This window comes from Mirounga leonina, unplaced genomic scaffold (genome assembly GCF_011800145.1).
Source record: "Mirounga leonina isolate KUSES-001 unplaced genomic scaffold, KU_Mleo_1.0 Mir_173, whole genome shotgun sequence".
Classification (NCBI taxonomy): domain Eukaryota; kingdom Metazoa; phylum Chordata; class Mammalia; order Carnivora; family Phocidae; genus Mirounga; species Mirounga leonina.
In genome coordinates, this window is record NW_023270447.1 from 74,060,893 (window position 1) to 74,082,930 (window position 22,038).

At 55.0% G+C, this 22,038-nt stretch overlaps 1 protein-coding gene across 1 annotated transcript in view; it reads left to right on the forward strand.

Annotated features, from left to right (window-relative positions):
• Positions 1-22,038, forward strand: part of SLC9A1 (solute carrier family 9 member A1) — a 50,225-nt gene that overhangs the window by 16,196 nt on the left and 11,991 nt on the right. The window contains exon 2 of the mRNA XM_035019385.1: positions 20,454-20,914. Within this exon, the coding sequence (XP_034875276.1) occupies positions 20,454-20,914 (461 nt within the window). The remainder of the gene's footprint in view (positions 1-20,453; positions 20,915-22,038) is intronic.

Genomic DNA, 22,038 nt, shown 5'->3' on the forward strand with positions numbered 1-22,038 from the left:
CCAAGCAGACACCTGTGGCCAGGCCAGCAGTGGGATGGAAGCTCCAGCCTGGGAGAGCCGTTCCCAGGGAGGGGTGGCCAGGGAGCGGGAGCAGAGCAGGAGGGGATGAGGGCACATGAGAAGTGGAGGGGCTGAGCGGATGCCAGGCTCCGCTGGACTCCTGCCTCTTCCTCCCCTGCCCCACCCCAGTGCCCGCAGGCAGGTGGTCACCGGACCTGTCCTGTGCACGCCTTGGTGCAGCCAAGTGCCAGGGCTCCGACATGCCTGTTCCCTGCTCAATCCTAGGGTCCCATGTGACCTGGGGGGCCGCCAGGCCCGGAAAGACCAGGCCTCGAATCAGAGAATCAGACTTTATTGTTAGGAAGGATGCTGGGGACCCAGTGAGGGATCCAGGTGGTAAGATGGAGAAAGATAGGGGATTGGAGATCAAGAGGCTTAGACTTGCTGGCTCTTACAGCAGTGGGGGGCCTGGCTTGCAGACCTGGGGACAGTCCTTGACAGTGCCGTGGAGAACACCTGGCAGGAAGGCTGGCGCATGCTCGGTGAGCAGTGACAGAGCCTGGCCCAACCCCCTCATCCCACAGAGGAGGAAGCAGAAGGCTAGAGAGGAAATGACTTGCCCACAGGCCAGGAGGCAACAGAGCTGGGGTTAGTTCAGGTCTCCCAAGCCCCTAGTCCAGAGGCTTGTAATGGTGTCAGTGGGTCTTCTTTCCCCCACCATTCCCTCGGGACCAGCCCCCTGTTCCCTCTGCAGGTGAGGCGGCTGCCTGTGGGCGCCCCAGCTTCTCTTCAGCTGGCCTCTGACCTCTGAGCACCTGCTGTGTGTCAGCACAGCTGTGCAGGCAGGAGCTCCCCCCGCCCCCAGTGGTGCTGACAGGTGTGTGCGGGAGATAGACGTGTGAACAGCCACGGTCCAGACTGAAGTGACACGGGGAGGTGGCACAGTGCGGCGTGGACCCTGGTGGCAGACGGGTCTTGGTTCTGGCCCTGCCACTTAAAATGTAGTGGTGACAAGGCCTGAACCTAAGTTGGGAAAGATCAGGAAGACCTCTGACTCAACGTAGGGGAGTGTGGATCTTTCTTGTAGTGACGGGAACTGGAGAGGTTTTGTGGTGAGGCATGATCACAGCTGGCCTGTGTTGAGGATGAAGGTTCTCCTAGCGGGTGGAGAAAGGACTAGAAGTTTCTCGCAGTGTTCTTGGCTCTGGGATTTCTCCGCCTCCTCCCTCCATAGATAATTATCCTTCCTAAGAAACTGATGAGATGGGAAACTGCAGGAAATGGTTTGGGATGAGGATTGTGTAGGAGTTGGGGGGTGGGGAATGAAAAGGATGTAGCAGGAGGGGGGATCATGCCTAGCAGCAGGAGGTGGCTCCCTTGGAAGGAGGAGGGAGGGAGCCTGGGCAGGCTAGGAATTGAGAGCAGAGTGGGCGGCTCCAGAGGAGCCAAGTTCCTCAAAGTTCCTCTGCTCCCCTGGTGAGGAAGGGGATGAGATTGACTGGCAGGGTCAGCTTCCTGAGTCAGCGTGAGGCTGTGTGGCCCAGCAGCCTCAGCACCGGGCCAGGTGTCAGAGCCAAGGCCAGGCCCAGCTCTGCTGCTCAGCCGTCCTTCCACATCCGAAATTCCGTCACTGTGGGCTGGCCGGTGAGGGCAAGTGGGCGTGTCCCGGGTACCCTGTCCTGGCACCGAGCACGCCTCCCGACCAGCTCCCGGCAGGCCCGAAGCTTTAGTGGTGGGCCGGGTCTCTGCTCCCCGGGGGCCTTGCTGGTGTGTGCTGAGGCCTCCAGGGAGCGAGGCTCGTGTCCACGTGAGCAGGTGCCGTGACTGGCAGTGAGGAGCAAGCGGGGGCAGGGCTGCCGGTGCAGCGCCCGCAGGGGAGAGCGCCGAGGCCCCTGGAGGCCCCTTTGGTACAGTCGGTACAGGGTCAGCAGAGCCTGGTGGCTTAAGGTCATCAGAGTCCAGCTGACCTGGCTTTGAACCCCAGCTGCACCACCTGCCAGCTTTCCGACCTTAGGCTGAGTACCTGACCTGTGAACAGCATTCGTCTGTACATAACTCTCCCTTGCATGTTTTTTTTTTTTTTTTTTAAAGATTTTATTTATTTATTTGAGAGAGAGAATGAGACAGAGAGCATGAGAGAGGGGAGGGTCAGAGGGAGAAGCAGACTCCCCGCCGAGCAGGGAGCCCGATGCGGGACTCGATCCCGGGACTCCAGGATCATGACCTGAGCCGAAGGCAGTCGCTTAACCAACTGAGCCACCCAGGCGCCCCCCTTGCATGTTTTTTTAAACCTTTCCTCCCCTCTATTTAATTGAGGGATAACGTGCATAAATACATAGAGAAGAGTGCCCTCATCTTAAAGTGATTGGCTCAGTGGCTATTTACAAATGTTTGCGACCATGTTAACAAGCCAGTCAAGATAGAGGATATCTATGTACCCACCCCCCAAAGTCCCCTCCTGCCCTTCCCGGTCTGTACCCCCACATTCCTCTGAGGTAACCACTATTCTGAGTCCTGTCGGTATCAGTTGGTTTTACCTGTTCTTGACCTTGATGCAACTGGAGTCAGACAACAGGTACTCTCTTGGGTCTGGCGTCTTTCGCTCTGCCTATCCAGGAGGTTGCTCTTTGTTGTCACATGCATGAGAGCTTGTCCCTTCTGTCTCTGTGCAGCACTGCCTGGTTTGAAGAAGCCAAAGCGGCTCCCTCGCCTGCTCCTGGGCATCCGGGTTGGCTCGCATTTTTGACAGTTAATGAAAAAAGCTGCTCTGAACATTCTTTATACTCTATAGGGTTTTGTGAAAATTAAATGAAATAATCTATTACGGTAAAGTGTTTAATACTGTGTTTAGACTTAGAGCACGTGCTCAAAAAACTTTTCTCCCGGATTTTTGTTGTTGTTCATAAAAAGAAAACAAAAATTCAAACACTACCTAAGTGTGTAAAGAAAAAATGCCAGACCTGTCCCTTTCACTCACCTGCTCCTTAGAGCTGATCACTTCACAGTTCAGTGTGTTTGTCTGGACTTTGCTGGTGTGTGAAGTTCTCTCTCTTTTTTTTTAATTCATTTATTTTTATTTTTTTAATTTTTTAATTTTTTTTTAAAGATTTTATTTATTTATTTGAGAGAGAGAGAATGAGAGAGAGCAAGCACATGAGAGGGGGGAGGGTCAGAGGGAGAAGCAAACTCCCTGCCGAGCAGGGAGCCCGATGCGGGACTCTATCCAGGGACTCCAGGATCATGACCTGAGCCAAAGGCAGTCGCTTAACCAACTGAGCCACCCAGGCGCCCTATTCATTTATTTTTAGAGATAGAGAGGGAGAGAAAAAGTGTGCATGGTGGGGGGCGGGATGCAGAGGGAGAGAGAAACTTAAGCAGACTCCGTGCTGAGTGCAGAACCCGATGTGGGGCTCGATCTTACCACCTGAGATCATGACCTGAGCTGAAACCAAGAGTCAGACACTTAACTGACTGTACCACCCAGGTGCCCCTGAAGTTCTTTTTAATAAAAATAGTTTCATAGTAGTAATTATGCTGTTCTTATTCTTTTACAACTTTCTTTTTTATTAAGTCTGACTTTTTAAGAGTCCCCTTATCTGCATTGAAGGAGCAGCTTCAACAGGGACGGACTGGGATGAGCTCCCGAACCAGTCTGTCGGGGCCTTCCACTCTGGCCTGGCAGGGCCGCTTTCAAGCTTTCCTCCGTGTGGAACCCTGGGTTTGGCTTCTGGAACCCTGGGTGCAAGTCCTGGCTCTCTTGTGCCCTGTTTGGGTGTGTTCTTGGGCTTCTGTGCCCTGAGCTTTGGTTTTCTTATCTTTAATGCAGGAGAACCCACACCTGCCTCATACGGATGCCATGAAGTCTAAATCTAAATGCGATAACATATAGGAAAGATTAATGTTAGGGTAGGAGATAACATATAGCAGAGTACAAAGTGGAAAGTGCAAGGTGGAAAGTGACGCATGTGTGCTGCTTAGTATGTAAAATCACGGGCTTTCAGAGCTAGAGGCCTCTGAGAAGTGAGCCCAGCCTGCCGTCTTACCTGGGAGGAAACCATGGTCCAGGGAAGGCTGCAGAGCCAGTGAGTGATGGAGCCAGAACCAAGCCAAGGGGGACATCGGCCCCGCAGCTTCTGAGCTCCCCCCCTTCCCAGCAGAGGGGGTGCCCGCCATCCTCTGGTCCAGGAGGGTGGGGAAGCAGGAAGGTGGGGCAGAGGCGCGGGCGCTTGGGTGGGGAAGGAGATGCTGCCCCAGTCTAGGCTACAGCACCTTCTCCATCCTAACTGTGCCCCCAAACTCGGACCTCTGTCCATTCCCTGGCCCCACAGAGCTCACTTCCTCCCCTAAGGAGCCAAACCAGCACCCCTGCTCCCTGCCCCTTCCTGCAAATAACAGCCTGGAGTTGTGTAGTCTCTGAGGCTTCTTCTAGCTCTGTTCGGATCTCCTGAGCCTTCACGCCCAGCCCCTCCAGCTTTTATAAGAGGATAGAGAGGATTCCCCCAGGCCTGTGAGCTGATGGCCTAGACTGAGGTCTGGAATCCGGAAGCAAAACCCTGACCAGTCTGGGCTGGTGTCTGTGCCTCATTCACCCTGCTCCTCCCCAGGAAGAATTGGCACGATGTGATTTGCATGGAACTGGCCCAGGTGGGCTCCCCTCCCCCCTATATTTGGCCAGCGCGCTCAGTACCAGGCGCACCGAGGCAGAAGTGGCTCCTTGGGCTCTGGCTCCCGCCTCTTTTGGAGTCACAGTTCATTATAAAAGCACTGTGACGGTGATATCAGGTTGCTGGGCAGGGCCACTGGGAGTGCCCTGTTGGTCCGGGGTGGGGTGGGAGCCCTCGGATCCCCTTTCAGGGCGAAGCTGTGGAGTGACACGTGTTCTAGGGGCAGTGAATGCTAACATCACAGAACTCCCGAGCAAAGACCAGGAGGCACCGCCCCCTCATGCTGGAGCTCTTGCCTTGTGTGGCCCTGTTTTGTGCTCTCTGCCTTCAGCATCTTGGGTGGGCCTCACCTGATCCTGTGAGGCGAGTCGAGGTGTCCTCTGCTCATTTTATAAATGAGGAACCCGAGGTCGGGTGAGAAAGTGCTGGAACCGAGCAACCTTGAATCCTAGGAAACCAGAGTGAAAGAGCCATGTGAGGTTATCTGGCCCTGTCACCGCATGGCTGAGCAAACCCAGGCCCAGAGTGCAGGCACATGGGGATTGGCACCCAGGGCCAGTATTCTTTCCATTCCATGGATAATAACCATCGTTAGTACCATAGTGGGGCCCCCAGTCTGCTCCTTTGAATGTTCTGAGACAGTCTAGTTAGGGCCATCCTTTGGAGAGCTGAGAAAATAGTCATCCAGCTTATTTTTCCTGTGGCTCAGATGAGGAACGTGGTTGAGAAATGCCCCGAGGACAAGCCTCCGGCAGCTCTGGAGTCCCTTCCTGGGCCTGAATCCCTCTTCACCCTGCCCCCTACCAGCAAGGTAGCCTTGGGCAGGTGGCCTAGCCCCTCTGAGCTGCAGGTTCCTCGTCGGTGATGTGTGATAGTGCCTCCCTCACCGGACGGTTTGAAGGTGAAGGAGCCCTCAGTGAGTGCATGATCATCCACATCCCCATCTCAGGAAGATGCTGCGCTCATCTCATGACTGAGCTGCTCAGAAACAGGGCTCCAGCCGGAGTTCTGGGCCCTTCCTGTCCCGCCGTGCAGTGCTGCTTCCTGGTTCCTGCTGCCACAAGCATCCCCCCTCCCCCCCCCGCCCCGCCCCATGCCGTGTACACGGTCATACAGTGGGCCCTGCTCAGGTGGAAGGCTTGCTTCGCTTCTTCCTGGGCACGGGACAGTGACTTCCGTGGGGCACACCGGTGGCCGGCAGGTAGGCAGGCCGGCAGCCTCTCCGCCTGCCTGGGACCTCGCCCCTGTGTGCTCGGCTCATGACCGATGGGCTCCCGGCCTCCAGCCAGGCCCTCCCTGCATGGCCCCATGTGGGCTAGACTCCAGAACCTCTGCCCTACGGATGAGAGTGGCAGCAGGAAGCAGTCTGACAGGTCATTTCCTATTGAGCAGCCTGGCGCGAGAGCAGCCCTCAGCCTTTGGGGTCAGGCCGTCCTGGAATCAAGTATCAGCTGTGTTGCTTCCTGCCTGAGTGCCACGGGGGCAAGTTCTTTAAACTCCAAGCCTCAGTTTCTCCTCTGGAAAATGGGAATAGTGCCTACCTTACGGCATTGCTGAGGCCAAATGAGTAAACACAGGGCTTGGTGACAGTTCTCCCTTCTCATGCTGGCACTCAGCTCGTGGCCACACTGCGTCCCCCACGGCAGTGCGTGCAGGTGTTACGCAGGGGCCTCGCAGGCCTCACCCAGGCCTGGGAGGTGCCTCCAGGGGAGCTCTGTTACTCTTCCCTGGGGCACCAGCCAGCTCCTGGTCTCCCCTGGCAGATCACACACAGAGCCGGGGCATATTGGTCCTGCTGGGGATCTCAGAGGGACCCAGGAGTTTAGAGAGGGTGGGTGTCTCGCTCCCAAGGTCACATGGCAAGCAAGTGACAGCCTGAAGTGAACCTGGTTTCCTGTTCCTAGCCCAGCAGGCTAGAAAGCCAGGGCTCAGAGCTGGAGGAAGCATGCTGGGCTGTGGCTCTGGAGTCGGAAAGCCCCAACTGTAGGGCCTTGGTTCAGTCTCTTCACCACTCCCTGCCTCGGTTTCCTCAGCTACAGAATGGTACCGAGGTCAGAGAACCTTTAGGGGACTCATGCAGTGAGGTGTACAGCACATCACAGCGAAGCACTCGGTAAAAGGTAGTTGTAAAAAAAAAAAAAAAAAAAGGTGGGAGTAATGAGGGGTGCACTGTGTTCTACATGAGGACTGGCTTTGGAGTATGAGGCCTCGGTGTGCATCCCAACTCTGCCAACACCTTGCTATGTGACCTTGGCTGAGGTCCTGCCCTCTCTGAGCTTTATTCTTTGCATCTGTGGAATGGAGGGGTTGGACTGGAATGGTCTCGGAAGGCCCTGTCTCCTCAGACCTCCTATGGCTTCTTACTGAGGTTCTTGTTGAACCCCAGGAGAGGCCTGACCTCCCTTTGCTGTTCCTGTCGCCCTGGGCCCTCCTGGCACCAGGACCAAGGCCTGCAGCCAGCCGTGTCCTCATCCTTTCTCTGCAGTGTCCTCTAAGGGGCAGCCTCTGAGCATGCTCAGCTCTCCCATCCACTCAGTACATCTCCTGGCTCTTAGAGGCCGGAGGTGACAAACTCTCCCAGTGGGCAGGGAGAGGAGACAGGGAGAGGCCCTCCAAGTGTGCCCTCTTGTGTTTCCCTCCTCATGATGCTCAGCCAGCTGGGCTGTTTTCAAAGTGTGTGGGAGCCTTTCGGGGCATCCCCAGGAGATGGATGCCTTGGGCACCTGCTTAGGGGAAGCTCTGGCCTCCCACCCTGCCAGCCTGCCTCTGGGACCCGCCGCTGAGGTTTCGGGGAACCTGAAACTGCACAGCCCAGCTACATCCACAGCTCCTGTGACCTGTACTCAGGTAGCCTGGAAGGCAGTTTTACAGATTTTAAAGGGGACAAGAAACAGGTTCAGTGGGGATCCAGAGGGCTTCTGCCTCCTCTCAGCCTGCCTCTGCCTCTCCTCAGCCTCCCCCCGACCTCGCTGTCTCCCCTCTGCCTCGACCCAACCTCCCCCCAGCCTCTGCTCAGCCTCACCCCGACCTCCCCCTCTGCCTCCCCTCCTGCCTCCCTTCTGCCTCCTCGACCCTTCCCCTCAGCCTCCTTCAGCACCTCTGTAGGCTTCTGCCAGCCAGGCTCAGCCTGAAACCAATGATGACAGGCACAGGGTAGCAAGCCCTGTTTCGGAGGGGCTGCCTCAGAGGGTGGCCCCATCTCCCGACTGGCTGCGCCCTGGTGCAAGCAGGTCTGTGGGCCTGGGGACCCGGGGAACAGAGATGAGACCGTTGCCCTTTGCTGAGAGTGTTCTTTGGCAGTTCTTTGCTCCAGATACATAATCTCATTGGATCCTCAGAACAGCCCTTGTGGTAGAAATGACTATGAGCCTGCTTTTCAGATGAAGAAACAGATTCACCTGAGACTCCGAGCACCTGCCAAGGAGAGACTCGGCTTGTAGGTGGCAGGGCCGGGAGACCAGGCCGCTGGTTCTCAGGATCATGCTTTCTCTTAACCACGGGGCTCCCTGCTGGCTGAGTTTGGGTTGAAACCTTGGACAGATCCCTGAGGCAACTGTACCTCTGCTTGTTTTTCCAGATGTCACCTTTCCCAGCTATGTCACTGATGATCTTCCCGCCTGCACGTGGGACTGCCTCCCCTGGCCCAGGTCCAGTTGCTCTGCCTCAGTCCTCCAGAGCTCTAGCTGTCACTTGACTGCTGGGTCCTCCTCTCACTAGAACCTGGCTCCGGTGGAGGGCCCAGCCCCTCTGGTGGCATGATATTTCTCTTGTGCTCTTGTGGAACCCAAGTCAGGCGGCAGCCACGCTGGGCCGCAGAGGAGGCCGAGCCCTGGAGACCAGACATGCTCTGCTTTCTGGGAACAGGGAGGCCCCTTGCATCCCACCCCTCCGTCCAAGACCTGTCTTTCTCTTTGTCACGGCCACCTAGCGCCATGAACCTTGCTTATCGCCATGCTGGAGGGGAAGGAGGTGAGAGGCTCAGGGCAGTACTGTGATTTGCCAGAGATCACAGAGAAGTTCAGGTTTAGAGCTGGGACAGAAGCCAGCTCCTGTGTTGGTAGACCAGGGCTCTTTACACCAGCCCGTGCTTCTGGCTATCCTACTCCTCATGAAGACTGTCCTGGGCCCAGATACTGCGCTTGTTGGCGTGGACAGAGATGGTGAGTGTGAAGTGCTTTGTCCAGTAGCAGAGCTCATCGGTCAGATGTCAGAGCTAGAAAGGCTCTCAACATGCCTCTGAGGATGGGGAAGGCCAGAGAAAGGCATGGGCTCGTTCAAAGCACCTAGTAAGTTGGTAGCAGGGTCTAGATTGGAACCCAGGTCTTCGAATCCCCAGCCTGGGCTTGGCTCGGGCTCTTCTTCTCCCCAAATGTAGCTTTCTGGTCTCCTGAGGCATGTGGAGGTGGACCGGGGGTGGGCTTGCCCATCCTGTCGGAATCTGCAGGAGGCAGTGCAAGCTGCCCCCAGAGCCTAGACTTAATAACTGCGGCTGGACTGCTCTCCCCACTCCAGGGTGCTAGGCCAGGGTGGCCAGCACCATCTCCCATTATTTCTTTCCCGAGGCGCTTGCAGACAGGACTTTCACATCGTCCCAGACCAGAGCCTTTCAGTGACACTGCCTGAGCACTGGATTGGGAGTCCGCAGTCCCAGGTTTGTGACCTGGCTCTGCTGCTACCCATGTGATCTTGGGAGAGTGTCTGGACCTCTCTGAACTTCTGTCTCTTCATTTGTTGTCTGCTGCCCAGAGAAATGGCTGCTTTGTGCCCACCTTTCCCAGCTATGTCACTGAGGCTCTTCCTCAGTGGAAAGGTCATCACTTCCTTTCCAGCCTTCACTGTCACCTGTGCTCAGTAGAAACCCGCTACCTACACCATACTTATTCCCCACACCGCCTACCTTTCCACATGCTGCTGCTTTGCCCAGAAGGCCCTCCCAGGGCACTTCTAACCCCAGCTCCGCCTTCAGGCTCAGGCCAGCTCAGCTAGCATTGAGTGCACACGAGCCCTACTGCCACACGCTGGAGACGAGGTTAAATCAGACTGGAATTCTGCCCTTGCAGAGTCATGCGGGCTCAACAAAGAAGTCTTGGTCTTTGCCACATGCCAGGCTCTGTGCTAAGTGCCGGAGCGTCAGAGAGGACTAGGACAGGGTCCCTGCCCTTGAGAGCCGTCTGGAGGGGGAGACAACCCGCCAACCACACAGTGTGAGGGGTCTCTCTCTTTTTTTTTTTTTTTAAAGATTTTATTTATTTATTTGACAGAGAAAGACACAGCGAGAGAGGGAGCACAAGCAGGGGGGAGTGGGAGAGGGAGAAGCAGGCTCCCCGCCGAGCAGGGAGCCCAATGCGGGACTCGATCCAGGGACTCCAGGATCATGACCTGAGCCGAAGGCAGTCGCTTAACCAACTGAGCCACCCAGGCACCCTGTGAGCGGTCTCTTAATGGAGGGCTGCAGGATTCCAGACTCAAGGGTGACGAGTTTCTGCCCCGGGGGCCATTTAGGGAAAGTTGCTGGAGGGACTGGAGTGCCTCTCCAGTAACCCACCAAACAAAGCCTCTGGTTTGCTCAGTGCTCTCCTATCTGTGGTCCTACATGGTCCTCACAACAACCTTGCTAGGTCATCAAGGCAGAAGATGATCAGATGAGCAAATTCTGATAGTGAGCCTGCTGTGTGATGGGTACAACTCTAGGTGCTGGGGGTACAACAGCAGTCGTGACAGTCTGCCCTCGTGGAGGAGGACGGGGGACCCAGCATGCACAGACTTCAGGTAGTGGGGAGTGCTGTAGAGAAAGATAAACCAGGGTGAGTGGATAGAGGGGGCCTGGGGAAGACCTCCCTGAGGAGGAGGCATTTGAGCAGGGACCTCAAAGACGGAGGGAATCTGTTGTTCAACTATGTGGTGCAGAGTGTTTCAGGCAGAAGGAAGAGTAAATGCAAAGGCCCTGGGGTGGAATTGTTCTGTTCAAGGAAAAGCAAGGAGGCTGTAGAGCCAGAGAGGGGTTTGCCACTGGGTTGGAGGTGGGGTATAAGAGAAAGGAGTCACGATGATTCCAGGGTTTGGGACGTGAGCAACTGAATGATACTGGGGCAACGGGGACCACTATAGGAGGAGCATGTCTGGTGGTAGGGAAATGAGAGTTCAGCTCCTGTACCCTTGCCACTGCGAGTCCACCCCATGCGCACCTAGACACACCGGCCTGTGGGTCACCCGTGCCCACCCCTCCGTGCAGCCTCCTCATGTCTCAGGCCCTACGCCACGCTCAGTCCCCTGAGAGTCATGTTCTCTCGTCGATGTCTTTCTGGCCCTTCTGAGAGGTCACCGAAAAGCCCAAGTTGAGGGGGAGCTGACAACTCTTCTTTATCACTGCCCACAGATCCTGTGAAGCAGTGACTGAGCTGGGAGGGGCAGAAGGCACCCCCCCATGCTTCCCTGGGTACTGTCCTCTCTCTCCCACCCAGCCAGCACCTCTGAAGTCTTGTCTTGTTCTCCCTTCAGAGCATCCCCCCCCGCCCCTCCCCTGGAGCAGCTGAAAATGGGATGCTGGGCCTTGCTTTCTACAGGGCTGTTGTCCTGGAAATGGTAGAATTTCTCTTTGTGTTGCTTTGATGATTTTGTGAGCAAGTTCAAGTTATATATAATGGATCTAATTCATTGTTAAGCTTCTAAGCTGAGTGACATTCACCTGGAAAGGACACGAAGGACAACAGGTATTTGGTATACTCAATTTCAGTTTTCTCCTAAATTTGCATTTTTGCAAACGCTACCCCACCCCCACTAAAGGAAAAGAAAAGAGAAATCCAGCTTTCCCAAGGTCTAAGGTTTCTGGAAATGGAACCTCTCTTACAGAGCATCTTGTTTCTTCCCCTGTGGGCAGGTGTGCTAGGGGCTCCTGCAGGTCCTGAGAACAGTCTTGGAAGGAGGAGGGCCGGGGATGGGGATGGGCGGGGGAGAGGAAGCCTCACATCTGGGGAGCCACCCACTGGGCACCTGGAGAGGAAGGGGGGGTGGCTTAAGTCCAGGTTTTATTCCAGCTCAAGCGTTCCATGCTTTCACTTCTCCACACTGCATGGTTGAAATTCGGGGAGCCGAGACGGGCCTCCTTTGCAAGGGGTGTGATTTAGGTTTCTCTGATGCCGATGGCCCTATGGGGTCAGGTGAAGGAACAGAAGAAGTGGAAGCAGAGGCCCTCGGTTTCACTGCCAGCCACAAGGGCAGGGCCTGCCTGGGGCTCTTCATGGAGGATCTCAGTATGAGAAACCAGCCTTCATCCTGATGGATAGTCCCCCCATGGAGGGACTGTTCAGTATCCTATGGCATGGGCAAGGCCATGGGTAGGGTGTGATCACTCCAAAGGGGCTGGGGAGGCAGTGGGAGAGGAGGTAATCTTGGGTCTGAGCCACTGCTCTGGGACCTTGGGGCACGTAAGCGGTCATCTGTCTGATGTTCTCTTTACTTATCTTAAAATGGGGGATAATAATAATACCTCCTGCATTAGGGTTGTTGAGAAAATTAAATGAGATGCTTCAGTAAAGTGTTTGGGAATTTTGTATACCGACCTGTTCATGGTGTGGATTTGAGGGTGGGAGGGTGTCTTGTATAGCAGGTGAAGGGAAAGGAGGAGAATCACTGGGAGATCCTCCTCCTCCTTATGTACTTAGATCCTGTTGGGAAAAAGTTTTAAATGACCATGCGTTCTGTTTACAGTCATCAAAGTACTGTATTTCCATTTTGAAAAAAAAAATCAAAAGAAACCAGTATGTATAGCATGTCCCTGCCAGGGACCCAAACCAGCCACAAGTCTTTGGAGCCTGAGGTCCTGCCCCACCCCCCTGAGCTGCCATCCTCACTGGCTGCCTGGAAACCTCTGGCTTGCCAGGCCCTATTGTTGCCTCCTGGAGCTCTGTATCTAGTCAACACACACGGACTGTTTACTGCAAGTCCCTGGTCCCTGTCCCTCCACCCCCCTTCTCTTGTGACTCATCCTCCACCTCGAGACACAGGGACTCTCAATCCCATGCCTTTCCTGTGGGGGGGTGGGGAGAATCTGCTGGAGTGAAGTTCATCCAAAAATGTTTGTGGGGCGCTTAGGTGATTGGGAGGCTGGGCTGGGTACCAAGAAGTGCCACCCCAGTGGGGTGAATTGGGGTCGGGGCTGCTGAAGTGCGTCCTTGAGACCCAGGAGAAAGGCCAGTGGGAGCGAAAGGCAGGGTTGGAGTAGAGCCTGGCTCAAGGCCGGGTCAGGGGCATTGGGGGCCAGACCTGCAGGTCAGGGGACCCTCCGAGGCCTGCGGCGCCAGCTGGATCCCCTGACTCAGTTCCTTGCGTGGCCTGCCTGCTCCATCTGTGAACCAATGTCTCCCTCCCTGGACAGTCTCATTCCCATGCTGGCTGGAGGTTTCAGGGTCCTCAGAGGACTACTGAGATCCACTCTCTGCTCATTTGTTCACACTCTTCCCCCTCTGGTCTCCTGCCCACGAGGCCCAGCTTTAACCCCACGTCCTTTAGGAAGCTTCCACCATTCCCTGAACCTGGTTTTCCTGAGCATCACCCTGTGGGCCCCAGGGCCGTGTGCTGGGATGCCAAGCAGACTAGAACACCTACCTACAGAGCTCCTGGCTGCACGGTTAGGAGGAGCACCTGACTCAGCTTGGGGAGTTCGGGAAAGGCTTCTCAGAGGAGGTGACACCGCCACCATTAGGGAAATTAGGTTTTGAAAGGTGGGTGGAAGTTCAAGGTGAAAAATAGTTTCCCTCTGTGTGCACAGAATTAGGGTTGGGGTTTGAGGATTTCTGGCAAGTGGAGTTCAGGGATTGGGGATGGTAGGTTTAGTGCTGAGGGTTAACCCTGAGCTCGGCCAGCTCCCTGACCCTGGAAACCTGATCATAGCACCTGCTCTGGAACACCTCTCCTGCGAGGTCTCTGCGAGGGCCCGGCTGTCGCTGTGTCACTCTGCCTATTGCTTTCAAGTCTCCTCGGCCACCAGGTCCCCCCCAGCCTAGGTGGCATTTCTGTCCTTCCCTCTTCTTCATCAGTCATCTCTCATGTCAGTCTGCTGCTTCGCAAAGTACGTGTTGCTTCTGTGTCCAACCCCTTGATTCTCACTTGTCTACACACGAGGAAACTGAGGCCGGTCTGTGGGGCGATGATTTGCCCAGAGCATCGTGGTTACTAGAGGACCGAGCTAGGCCTCGAATCCAGGTGTCGGCCTCCTGGTCCAGTCTTCTTTTCTCCACACCTCAGGCAGCCTAATACATGCCGTTTGTGTTCTCAGAGAGCTTTTTTAGCTCATTTCCTACCCACACTCGATGTTCGGGGGAGGTGGAACCCTGTCTCCCTGGAGCGAAACAAGCAAGAAATAGAGGTGCCATGTGGAAGACGAGAGGGGGAGGCACGGAGAGCCTGACTCCCCCGGCCTGGGGGACGAGTCCTGCCCAGGTACTTGGAACAGACTTATTTATGGCTGCATCCACAACGGAGGCATATTGCGAACTGGAATGCTCTTCCCCTTGATCCCGACAGGCTTTGTTTCCATCGACGCAGCATGGCACAAAAAGCTGGCAATCTGGAGACCTGGGTTCTAATTTTGCCTCTGCCACTTGCCAGCTAGGCAGCCTTGGGCAAGTCACTTCACCTCTCTGCTCCTCAGTCTCTTCATCTTTCAAATGAGGGTCTGGGTACAAGAGAGGAAACGAGAGGAGCTCCATAGAACCCCCAGTGCAGGACCTTGTATCAGACACTTGGGAGTGTCTAGTAAGTGCTTTTCTTCTCTGTGCTGGAGACTGTATCTTCAAGTGAGTTGTGATCAAATACAATATCACTGAGTGGGCACTATCAGTTTACAGGTTTAAAAATTGTCATTCATCGGGTGGCTCCCGGAGGCCAGGAGCTCTTCCGTGACACTTACACAGCTCCCCTGGGGGTGGTGGCATCACCCCAGTTACAGAGGAAGGACCAAGATTCAAAGACACATGGAACATGTATCATGTGGCATCCCCCTTGCTCTACACAATAGCATTCATATTTGGATATTGGCAAAGGCTTGGTGAAGACAGCCTGCCTTCTTATTTCTCTTTCCTTTTTTCCTTGTTTTTTATTTATTCATTACCCTTAACATCTATTTGCTATGTGCAGGATACTTGTCCTGGGCTGTTTAGAGGATAGAGACCCTAGAATGACTCTCCTGCTTCTCTCTCTTTCTCTCGCTCGCTCTCTGGCAAACTTCTCTTGATCCCTCAAAGCCCAGTCCAAATGGTCCCTGCCCTGGGAACATCACCTACTCTTGAAATTTAGCCATCCTCACCTCCTTCCTCTTTCCTACACTTGTCATCTAAAGGGCAGCTTTATCTCAGTTCACAAATAGTTAATGCCTACTATTATGCTGGAAGCTGGAGACCCAGATGACTCTATTCCACCCGTAGGGAGCTTAACGCCCAGTGATGGACAAGTTTACCCCAACAGGTCTTGGTAATGTAGAGTGATTCATGTTATACTTCGGTTTTGAAGAAAATTATACTAATAATAGCAGTCACCACTTTTTGCTAACATTGAGCACCAGCGATGTTTGGCATGCTTTGCCCCGATTACTTCCTCTTGTACTCCAGACACCATCTGGAATAGGCTTTTACACAGATGGGGAAACTGAGAGTAGAAGATAAAACAGAAATGCCCAAGGCTGCCCAGCTATGAACCCTGATTAGAACCCAGGGAGGCCTGGCTCGCATGTCTTTGTCTCTGCTGGTCTGTTTATCAACCTGCTGGGACACTGGCTGAGTGTGTTCTGAGTGTGTCCTTTTTCCTTGGTCCTCATAGCTGACGTTGATGGTGGAAAGAATCGGAGCTCCTCCTACCCCAAAGGAGCCTCCAGCCCCAGCGGAGACCGGAGCTGTATACAGATCAGGCAGACAGGGGCTGAGCATTCTGATCATTCCCACCTCCTGCCTTAGAAATTTAGCCAGTAAGACTGAGCACTTCTGGCTGAGTTAACTTGGGAGGGCTTTCTGGAGGTGGCAGACCTAAAAGATAGGAGGGATTTCCCAAGGTTCTTACTAGCCAGTGGAGTGGAAGGGGAGCAGTGGTGAGACTTCCCTGGAGGAGAGCTCATGGAAAGAATACCATCTCTGGCCCTCTCAGAGCCTCTTTGGGCCTGGGCACTGACGCTCCCCTTAGAAACAAAATAAGGATAAAAGCAGAGATGATGTGATGAGTGGCTAAGAACACAAACTCTGGAGCCAGACTGCCTGGGTTTGAGTCCGTGATCAGCTACTTGACTTTGAGCAGGTTGCTTAACCTTTCTGTCCCTCAGTTTCCTCATCTATGAAATGAGGGGATGGTCATCGTGACCCCAGAACTGTGATGAGGTGCGAATGAGATAAAAAGTATCCGAGCGCCCCGCTGTAAACTGTGGAGTGCCAGGTTTTCGTTGGGAGGTATTACCTTTCAGGACTCGTTGAGACTGGTTGCTGGGGCAGTTGAAGAGGGAGTTAGATAAGTGGAATCGTGTGCAACCAGGAATCCCTTGGGACCTGGCCGAGTTGCAGCCCCAGAGCAGTCCTCAGGCCTGGAACTAGGGCGACAGAGCCCCTCCTCGCACACCCCGGGGTCTCTGGTGACCAGCACGGGTGCGCCAAGGAGGCCCCTGCCCCGGCACTCCCCTCTGACTGCCCCGCCCTGGGGAGAGACACAGGAAGTGGGATCTGGGGTGTCTGGTCACCCTGGCAACCAAGGGTGACGTGGAACAGCTTTGCCTGCTGCTTGCTCCGTTGCCCCAGTCTCAGCAGATGGGGACCGTCCCAGGGGGTGGAAATAAGCTTTCTCACGGTGGAGCGCAGCGAAGCTGCAGAGGCACCGGGAACCCCTCGCCAGTTTGAGGTTGGCTCAAGTGTCTGTTCAGTGTACCTCCGTGTGTGTGTGTGTGTGTGTGTGTGAGAGAGAGAGAGAGTGTGAGCGTGTGTGAGAAAGGGTGCGAATGAGTGTAAGAGTGTGTTATAAGAGCTAGAGTGTGGATGAGTGTAAGAGGGAGTGAGCGTGTAAGAGAGTGGGTGAGTATAAGAGCGAGGGAGTGTTTAAGAGTCTGTGAGTGTGAGGAATGTGTATATGAGCTAGAGTGAGGCTGAGTATGTGTACAAGGGAGTGTGTAAGTGCGAGAGCACACGTGAGAGTGGGGAGTGTGTGAGAGAGAATGTGTGGGGGTGAGTGTGTACGAGGGAGCTGGTGAGCGTGTAAGAGGGCGAGAGAGTGGGTGAGTGTGTGTGTCCCTCCGTCCCCTGCAGTTGCCAGCACTGGACACGGAGCCACCTCTGCCCTCCCTTGGCGGGGACTGTGTGGGCAGGTTCGCCTGGCGACTCGGACACAAGGAACTCCACACCTTCTCGCGTCCCTGCCCTGGGAGGACTGGATGCCCCCCAGGAGGCCGTGTGGTTTGAGAACTCCCCGCACCTGGAGCTTCCTGCATTCTCATGGTGGAATGGTCATGTGACATTGGCAGGTCACTGGTTGTCTGTGAGTCTCAGTTTCCCTGACCGAGGAGCAGAGGGTTTGGATGATCTCGAGTCTGTCCGAGCTCTCCTGGCTCTGGATTTGACTCTAACTGCCTCTGCCCCACCCCAGATGCCATCCTGGTGGGGACATCATGGTGCCACAGTTTGGGCCCTGGGAGTTTTGCCTTATTTCTTGGCATCTTGGGATCTCACCTTAATGGTGGGCTTTTGTCGGGGGACTGGGGGCCCCAACCGTGCCCCTTTCACCACACCTGGTGTCAGCAAACTTCCTGCATTTTAAGGAGACTCTTCAGGGCTGCAGGGTGGGAACAGCTGGTGGAGTCAGGGCCTTGGAAGGGGGACAAGCCAGAACAGGCCCGCAGCCGCCCCCTGCCTACACCGCTGTGCCCTTCCCCACCCCCCGGAAGCTTGCTTTTCAGTAATGTGCTGCCTACCCGAGGTAAGGAGCCAAGAGTGGATCCCAGACCTTCCTCTTAAGCCCAGGCCCCTCCCTCCCCTGCCCTTGCCCGTCAGGGCCTGCTCGCCAAGAGGCAGGACCGACACAGGAAGACCCGGGGGGACTGGCTCTGGGAACATGGCTCCAGCCCCAGGTACTGTGGGAGCCAGCTTCTGTGGACGAAAGTGCACTGCACCCAGGTCAGGAGGCCCAGGACCTAACAGTCCTTGGTGGCCTGGGCCTGTCGTGCCTCCTCTGAGCTCCAGGTTTTACCTCTGTCAAACAGGAATGCCAGCCGTCTCTTAACCTAGTGAGGGAGGCCTGGTGGCCCGAAGGTCCTGAGACTGGGAAAAGCTGTTCCCATGAGTTTGTCATGGAGGTTCTGACTCTGAGTCACCTCCGTGTCCCCAGTGCACAACACCAGCCCGGCTCAGAGAAAATACCCATGTTTGAGTAAAAGATTGAGTAGCTCTCTCTACTACAGATATTCTAAGCTAGAGTAGAACTTCTCCCTTAGACTCTGGGGAAGCCACTGAGTCTTGCCAAGCCCCAGCTTTCTCTTCTGCAAAGTGGGGACAATGTGAACCCCACAGGGCGATTGCGAGGACTAGAGATGCTCTGTGCTAGGTTCCCAGCACAGTGCCTGGCTTGCGGTGCACCTTCAGGAATAATGAGCGTTCTTCATGTTCCCACTCTTGGCTTGTTTCACTTGTCCCCTTACCCCATCCCTCCGTGTGGTCCTCATCTCTGGGTCTGCAGTGCACAGTGGGGTACTTTCGGGGGCCAGGCAAGCTTTGATGGCAGAGAGGGATGGGGAGGCATTTTTAAAGTGTAATGTGCTAGGCGGAGGCAGAGGCTGTCCACTACTTGCCCTGGGCTGTCTCTTCAGACTGTGCCTTTTCCTCTTGGTGCTCACTTCCAGCACAGGTGCTCAATTCCAGGCTAGGGTGTGGAGGTCAGCTGGACTCCTGGCCTTGAGAAGCGGCTTCCTGGTGGCTGCCAGGGTTCTGCTCCCCTCGACCCCCTCGCCATCCTATCTCCCCTCCAGGGCAGTGCACGTCTCTGGGTATGGTACTATTGTCCTGTCTTCGCTGCTCCTGCCTGGGTTGTCTGACCTTGCTGGGTGCCAGGGAGAGAGAGGAATTGGGACAGTGACTGTGGATTGAAGGTTCGAGAAGGAGAGGCACCAGAGAAGGCCTCCTGCCCTACCATGAGCAGACGGGTGGTCAGGGAATGCTTCCTGGGGCAGGAAGCAGGTAGAAGCCTCTGGTGTCAGCCACACACAGTAGGGATAAAGGTACAGGAATAGTGTTCTGGGGAGACAGACTAGACCAGGCAAAGACCTGCAGGCAAAAGAGGATGTGGCTCCTTTAGGGGGAGATGTCCCTTCCAGTGCACCAGCCAACCGAACACTGGGACTTACTGGTAGACACTACAAAACTGGGGAATTTTTCAGCAAGAGGTGAGTTTGGTCAGGTCCATTTTGAAGCCAGGAGAATGCACGTAGCAGCTCTGGGGTTCTCTCCTGGCCTAGGATGGAGACGTGTTTTTTTCCAGCATGTTTTGAGTATCTCCTGGGAGCTTGGTGCCAGTGTTCTGGGCCTAGCTAGTGTTTCGAGTGTGAGTCTTGACTTGTAGTTCTGCTGGCACTACCCAGATTAGTGCTCGAGAGTGGGAGGGGCTTTGGCCATGGGGAATGATGTTTCTTCTCCTTCCCAAGGATCTCAGGGCTAATAAGAGCCAAAGCCTGGCCAGGTGGGTTATCAGGAATTATGTGAGTAATGGCCTAGCCCTGTGCATTTTCAAATCAGTAGATACTTACTGCATACCTCTTATGTCCCTAGCCCTGGGGATCTGATTATATAAACGGAATCTGCCTGCACAGAGCATGTAGGCTAGGGAGGGGAGGAGGAAAGCAAGAGCTTTCACCTTGAACAAAGTATCATACTTTCTTAACCAAGCTGACCCTGGGGTTTTTGGTACCCAGCATGCAGATACGTGCTGGGGTCTTGTCTACCTAACTCCCCACCCCAAAACAAACCAGAACCCCTTAGGGAGCTTGGGGCCAAACCTGGCACTGAGAGAGTACCTCTCAGAGGGGACTTTTTGCTACTTCCTAGCTCTGGGTTTGGGGCCCTAGGGTGGGCCAGTGCTGCTGGCTCAGGGAGAGGGTTGGCAGGTCTCAGGCAGAGGGGCATGTTTGTGCCTTGATGAGGAGGGAGAGCAGGGGTCGACTTACAGAACTTAGGAGTTTGATGGGAGCTGGGGGTTCAGACCTGGGTTCTGTCCTGGTCCTGCTGCTAATTTGCTGTGTGCCCTTGGGCAAGTCCTTTCCCCTTTCTGAGCCTCGGTTGCTCCATCTCTAAAGTGGAGGAGATTAGGCTAGAAACAGATGGCAGATAGGTTTTGTCTCATCTGCAAATTTCATTAATCGCTCTTTGGCTTCTTGAGCAGCTCTGTGGGCTCGGCAGGAAAGTGCCCGAGTCTAGGAATGGAGGTGTAGGTAATGCCCTTGGATACCTGAAGCCTCGGTAATTAGTGGATCATTTCTGCCTTCTGGAGGCATACAGAGCTGCTTCTTTCTACCACTCTGACAGAGACAGGGATAACATCTGTATATCCTTTGAGAAAAACACTTCAAAAACATTGTCGCTTACTGTATACAGCAAACCGTGGGAAGCTGGTATTACCACTTCCATGTCCCGGGCAAGGAAGTCAAGGCTCAGAGAGTTACCAGAGCGGCCCTTTGAGGCCGAACCCTGTCACCAGCTGCTCTTATCTCCAGCCCCGTCCCCAGCCTCGCGTCCCGGCTCGCCACAAGCCCATGGCCTCCTGTTCTCTCACCCTCCGCAGGTTTCCATGTGATCCCCACTATCTCGAGCATCGTCCCAGAGAGCTGCCTGCTGATCGTGGTGGGGTTGCTGGTGGGGGGCCTGATCAAGGGCGTGGGCGAGAAGCCCCCCTTCCTGCAGTCAGACGTCTTCTTCCTCTTCCTGCTGCCGCCCATCATCCTGGACGCGGGCTACTTCCTGCCGCTGCGGCAGTTCACGGAGAACCTGGGCACCATTCTGATCTTCGCCGTGGTGGGCACGCTGTGGAATGCCTTCTTCCTGGGCGGCCTCATGTACGCCGTGTGCCTGGTGGGCGGCGAGCAGATCAACAACATCGGCCTCCTGGACAACCTGCTCTTCGGCAGCATCATCTCCGCCGTGGACCCCGTGGCCGTGCTGGCCGTCTTCGAGGAGATCCACATCAACGAGCTGCTGCATATCCTTGTCTTCGGGGAGTCCCTGCTCAATGACGCCGTCACTGTGGTGAGGGGCCCAGACCCGAATCCAGGTCCAGAGTGAATCCCACCTCCACCCGCTAATCACAGTAGCAAAACAGCAGATGTCCCTTCCTGCTGGCTGTGTGCCAGGCATCGTGCTGAGCACTCGACGTGCATTATCTCATGTAATCCTTGTGATGCCCTTAGGAAGTGCTTTTTATTCTCCTTTACCGAGGAGGCAGCAGGCCCACCAAAGTCAGACGACTTGCTAACCTGTGATAGGACCAAGGTTAGAAGCCAGATCTGTCAGACGTCAGGGCCTGAGCTCCTGGCCTTTCCAGGCCATACCCTCTCTGTCCCTGACTTGGACTGTGAGATGAACTTGGTTAAATTATGTATCATCTTTAGACTTCATTTTACCCTTTATAGGCTGTTGAGCCTGGGAGGGCCAGTGCAGCTGTCCTGTTGGCTGCACCCTAAGTTACAGTTGGGTTTGTGCAGAGTTCAGAGGCAGCCGTGGTGGAAAAGGACCCTGCCCTCAAAACCTCCAGGAAGGGCGCCTGGCTGGCTCGGTAGAGCATGTGACTCTCGATCTCAGGGTCACGAGTTCCAGCCCCACGTTGGGCATGGAGCCTACTTTTAAAAAAATAAAAGGGTGCCTGGGTGGCTCAGTTGGTTAAGCGACTGCCTTCGGCTCAGGTCATGATCCTGGAGTCCCAGGATCGAGTCTTGCATTGGGCTACCTGCTCAGCAGGGAGTCTGCTTCTCCCTCTCCCGCTCCCTGCTCTTGTGCTCTCTCTCTCACTCTCTCTCTCAAAAAAAAAAAAAAAATCTTAAAAAAAATAAATAAAAAATAAAATTTACTATAAAAAAAACAAAAAAAACACCCTCTAGAAAGTGATAAAATGGATTGGCCCGAGGTTGGCCACTCGCTTATTATGTGATCTTAGGCAAGTGACTGTACCTCTCTGGGCCTCCGCTTTGATAGCAAAGTGGCCGAGTGGGTGGTGCTGTCCTCCCAGGGGCCAGTAAGGACAGACGCCCCCAGCGCAGTCCGCACGCGGCCACGCTGCCTGTGCTGACACATGCCCTCCCCCCAGCCAGTTTCCTCAGGAAACGGGTACGTGTATGTGCACACTCAGTCATGTTGTGAAAACACCCCCATTCTCC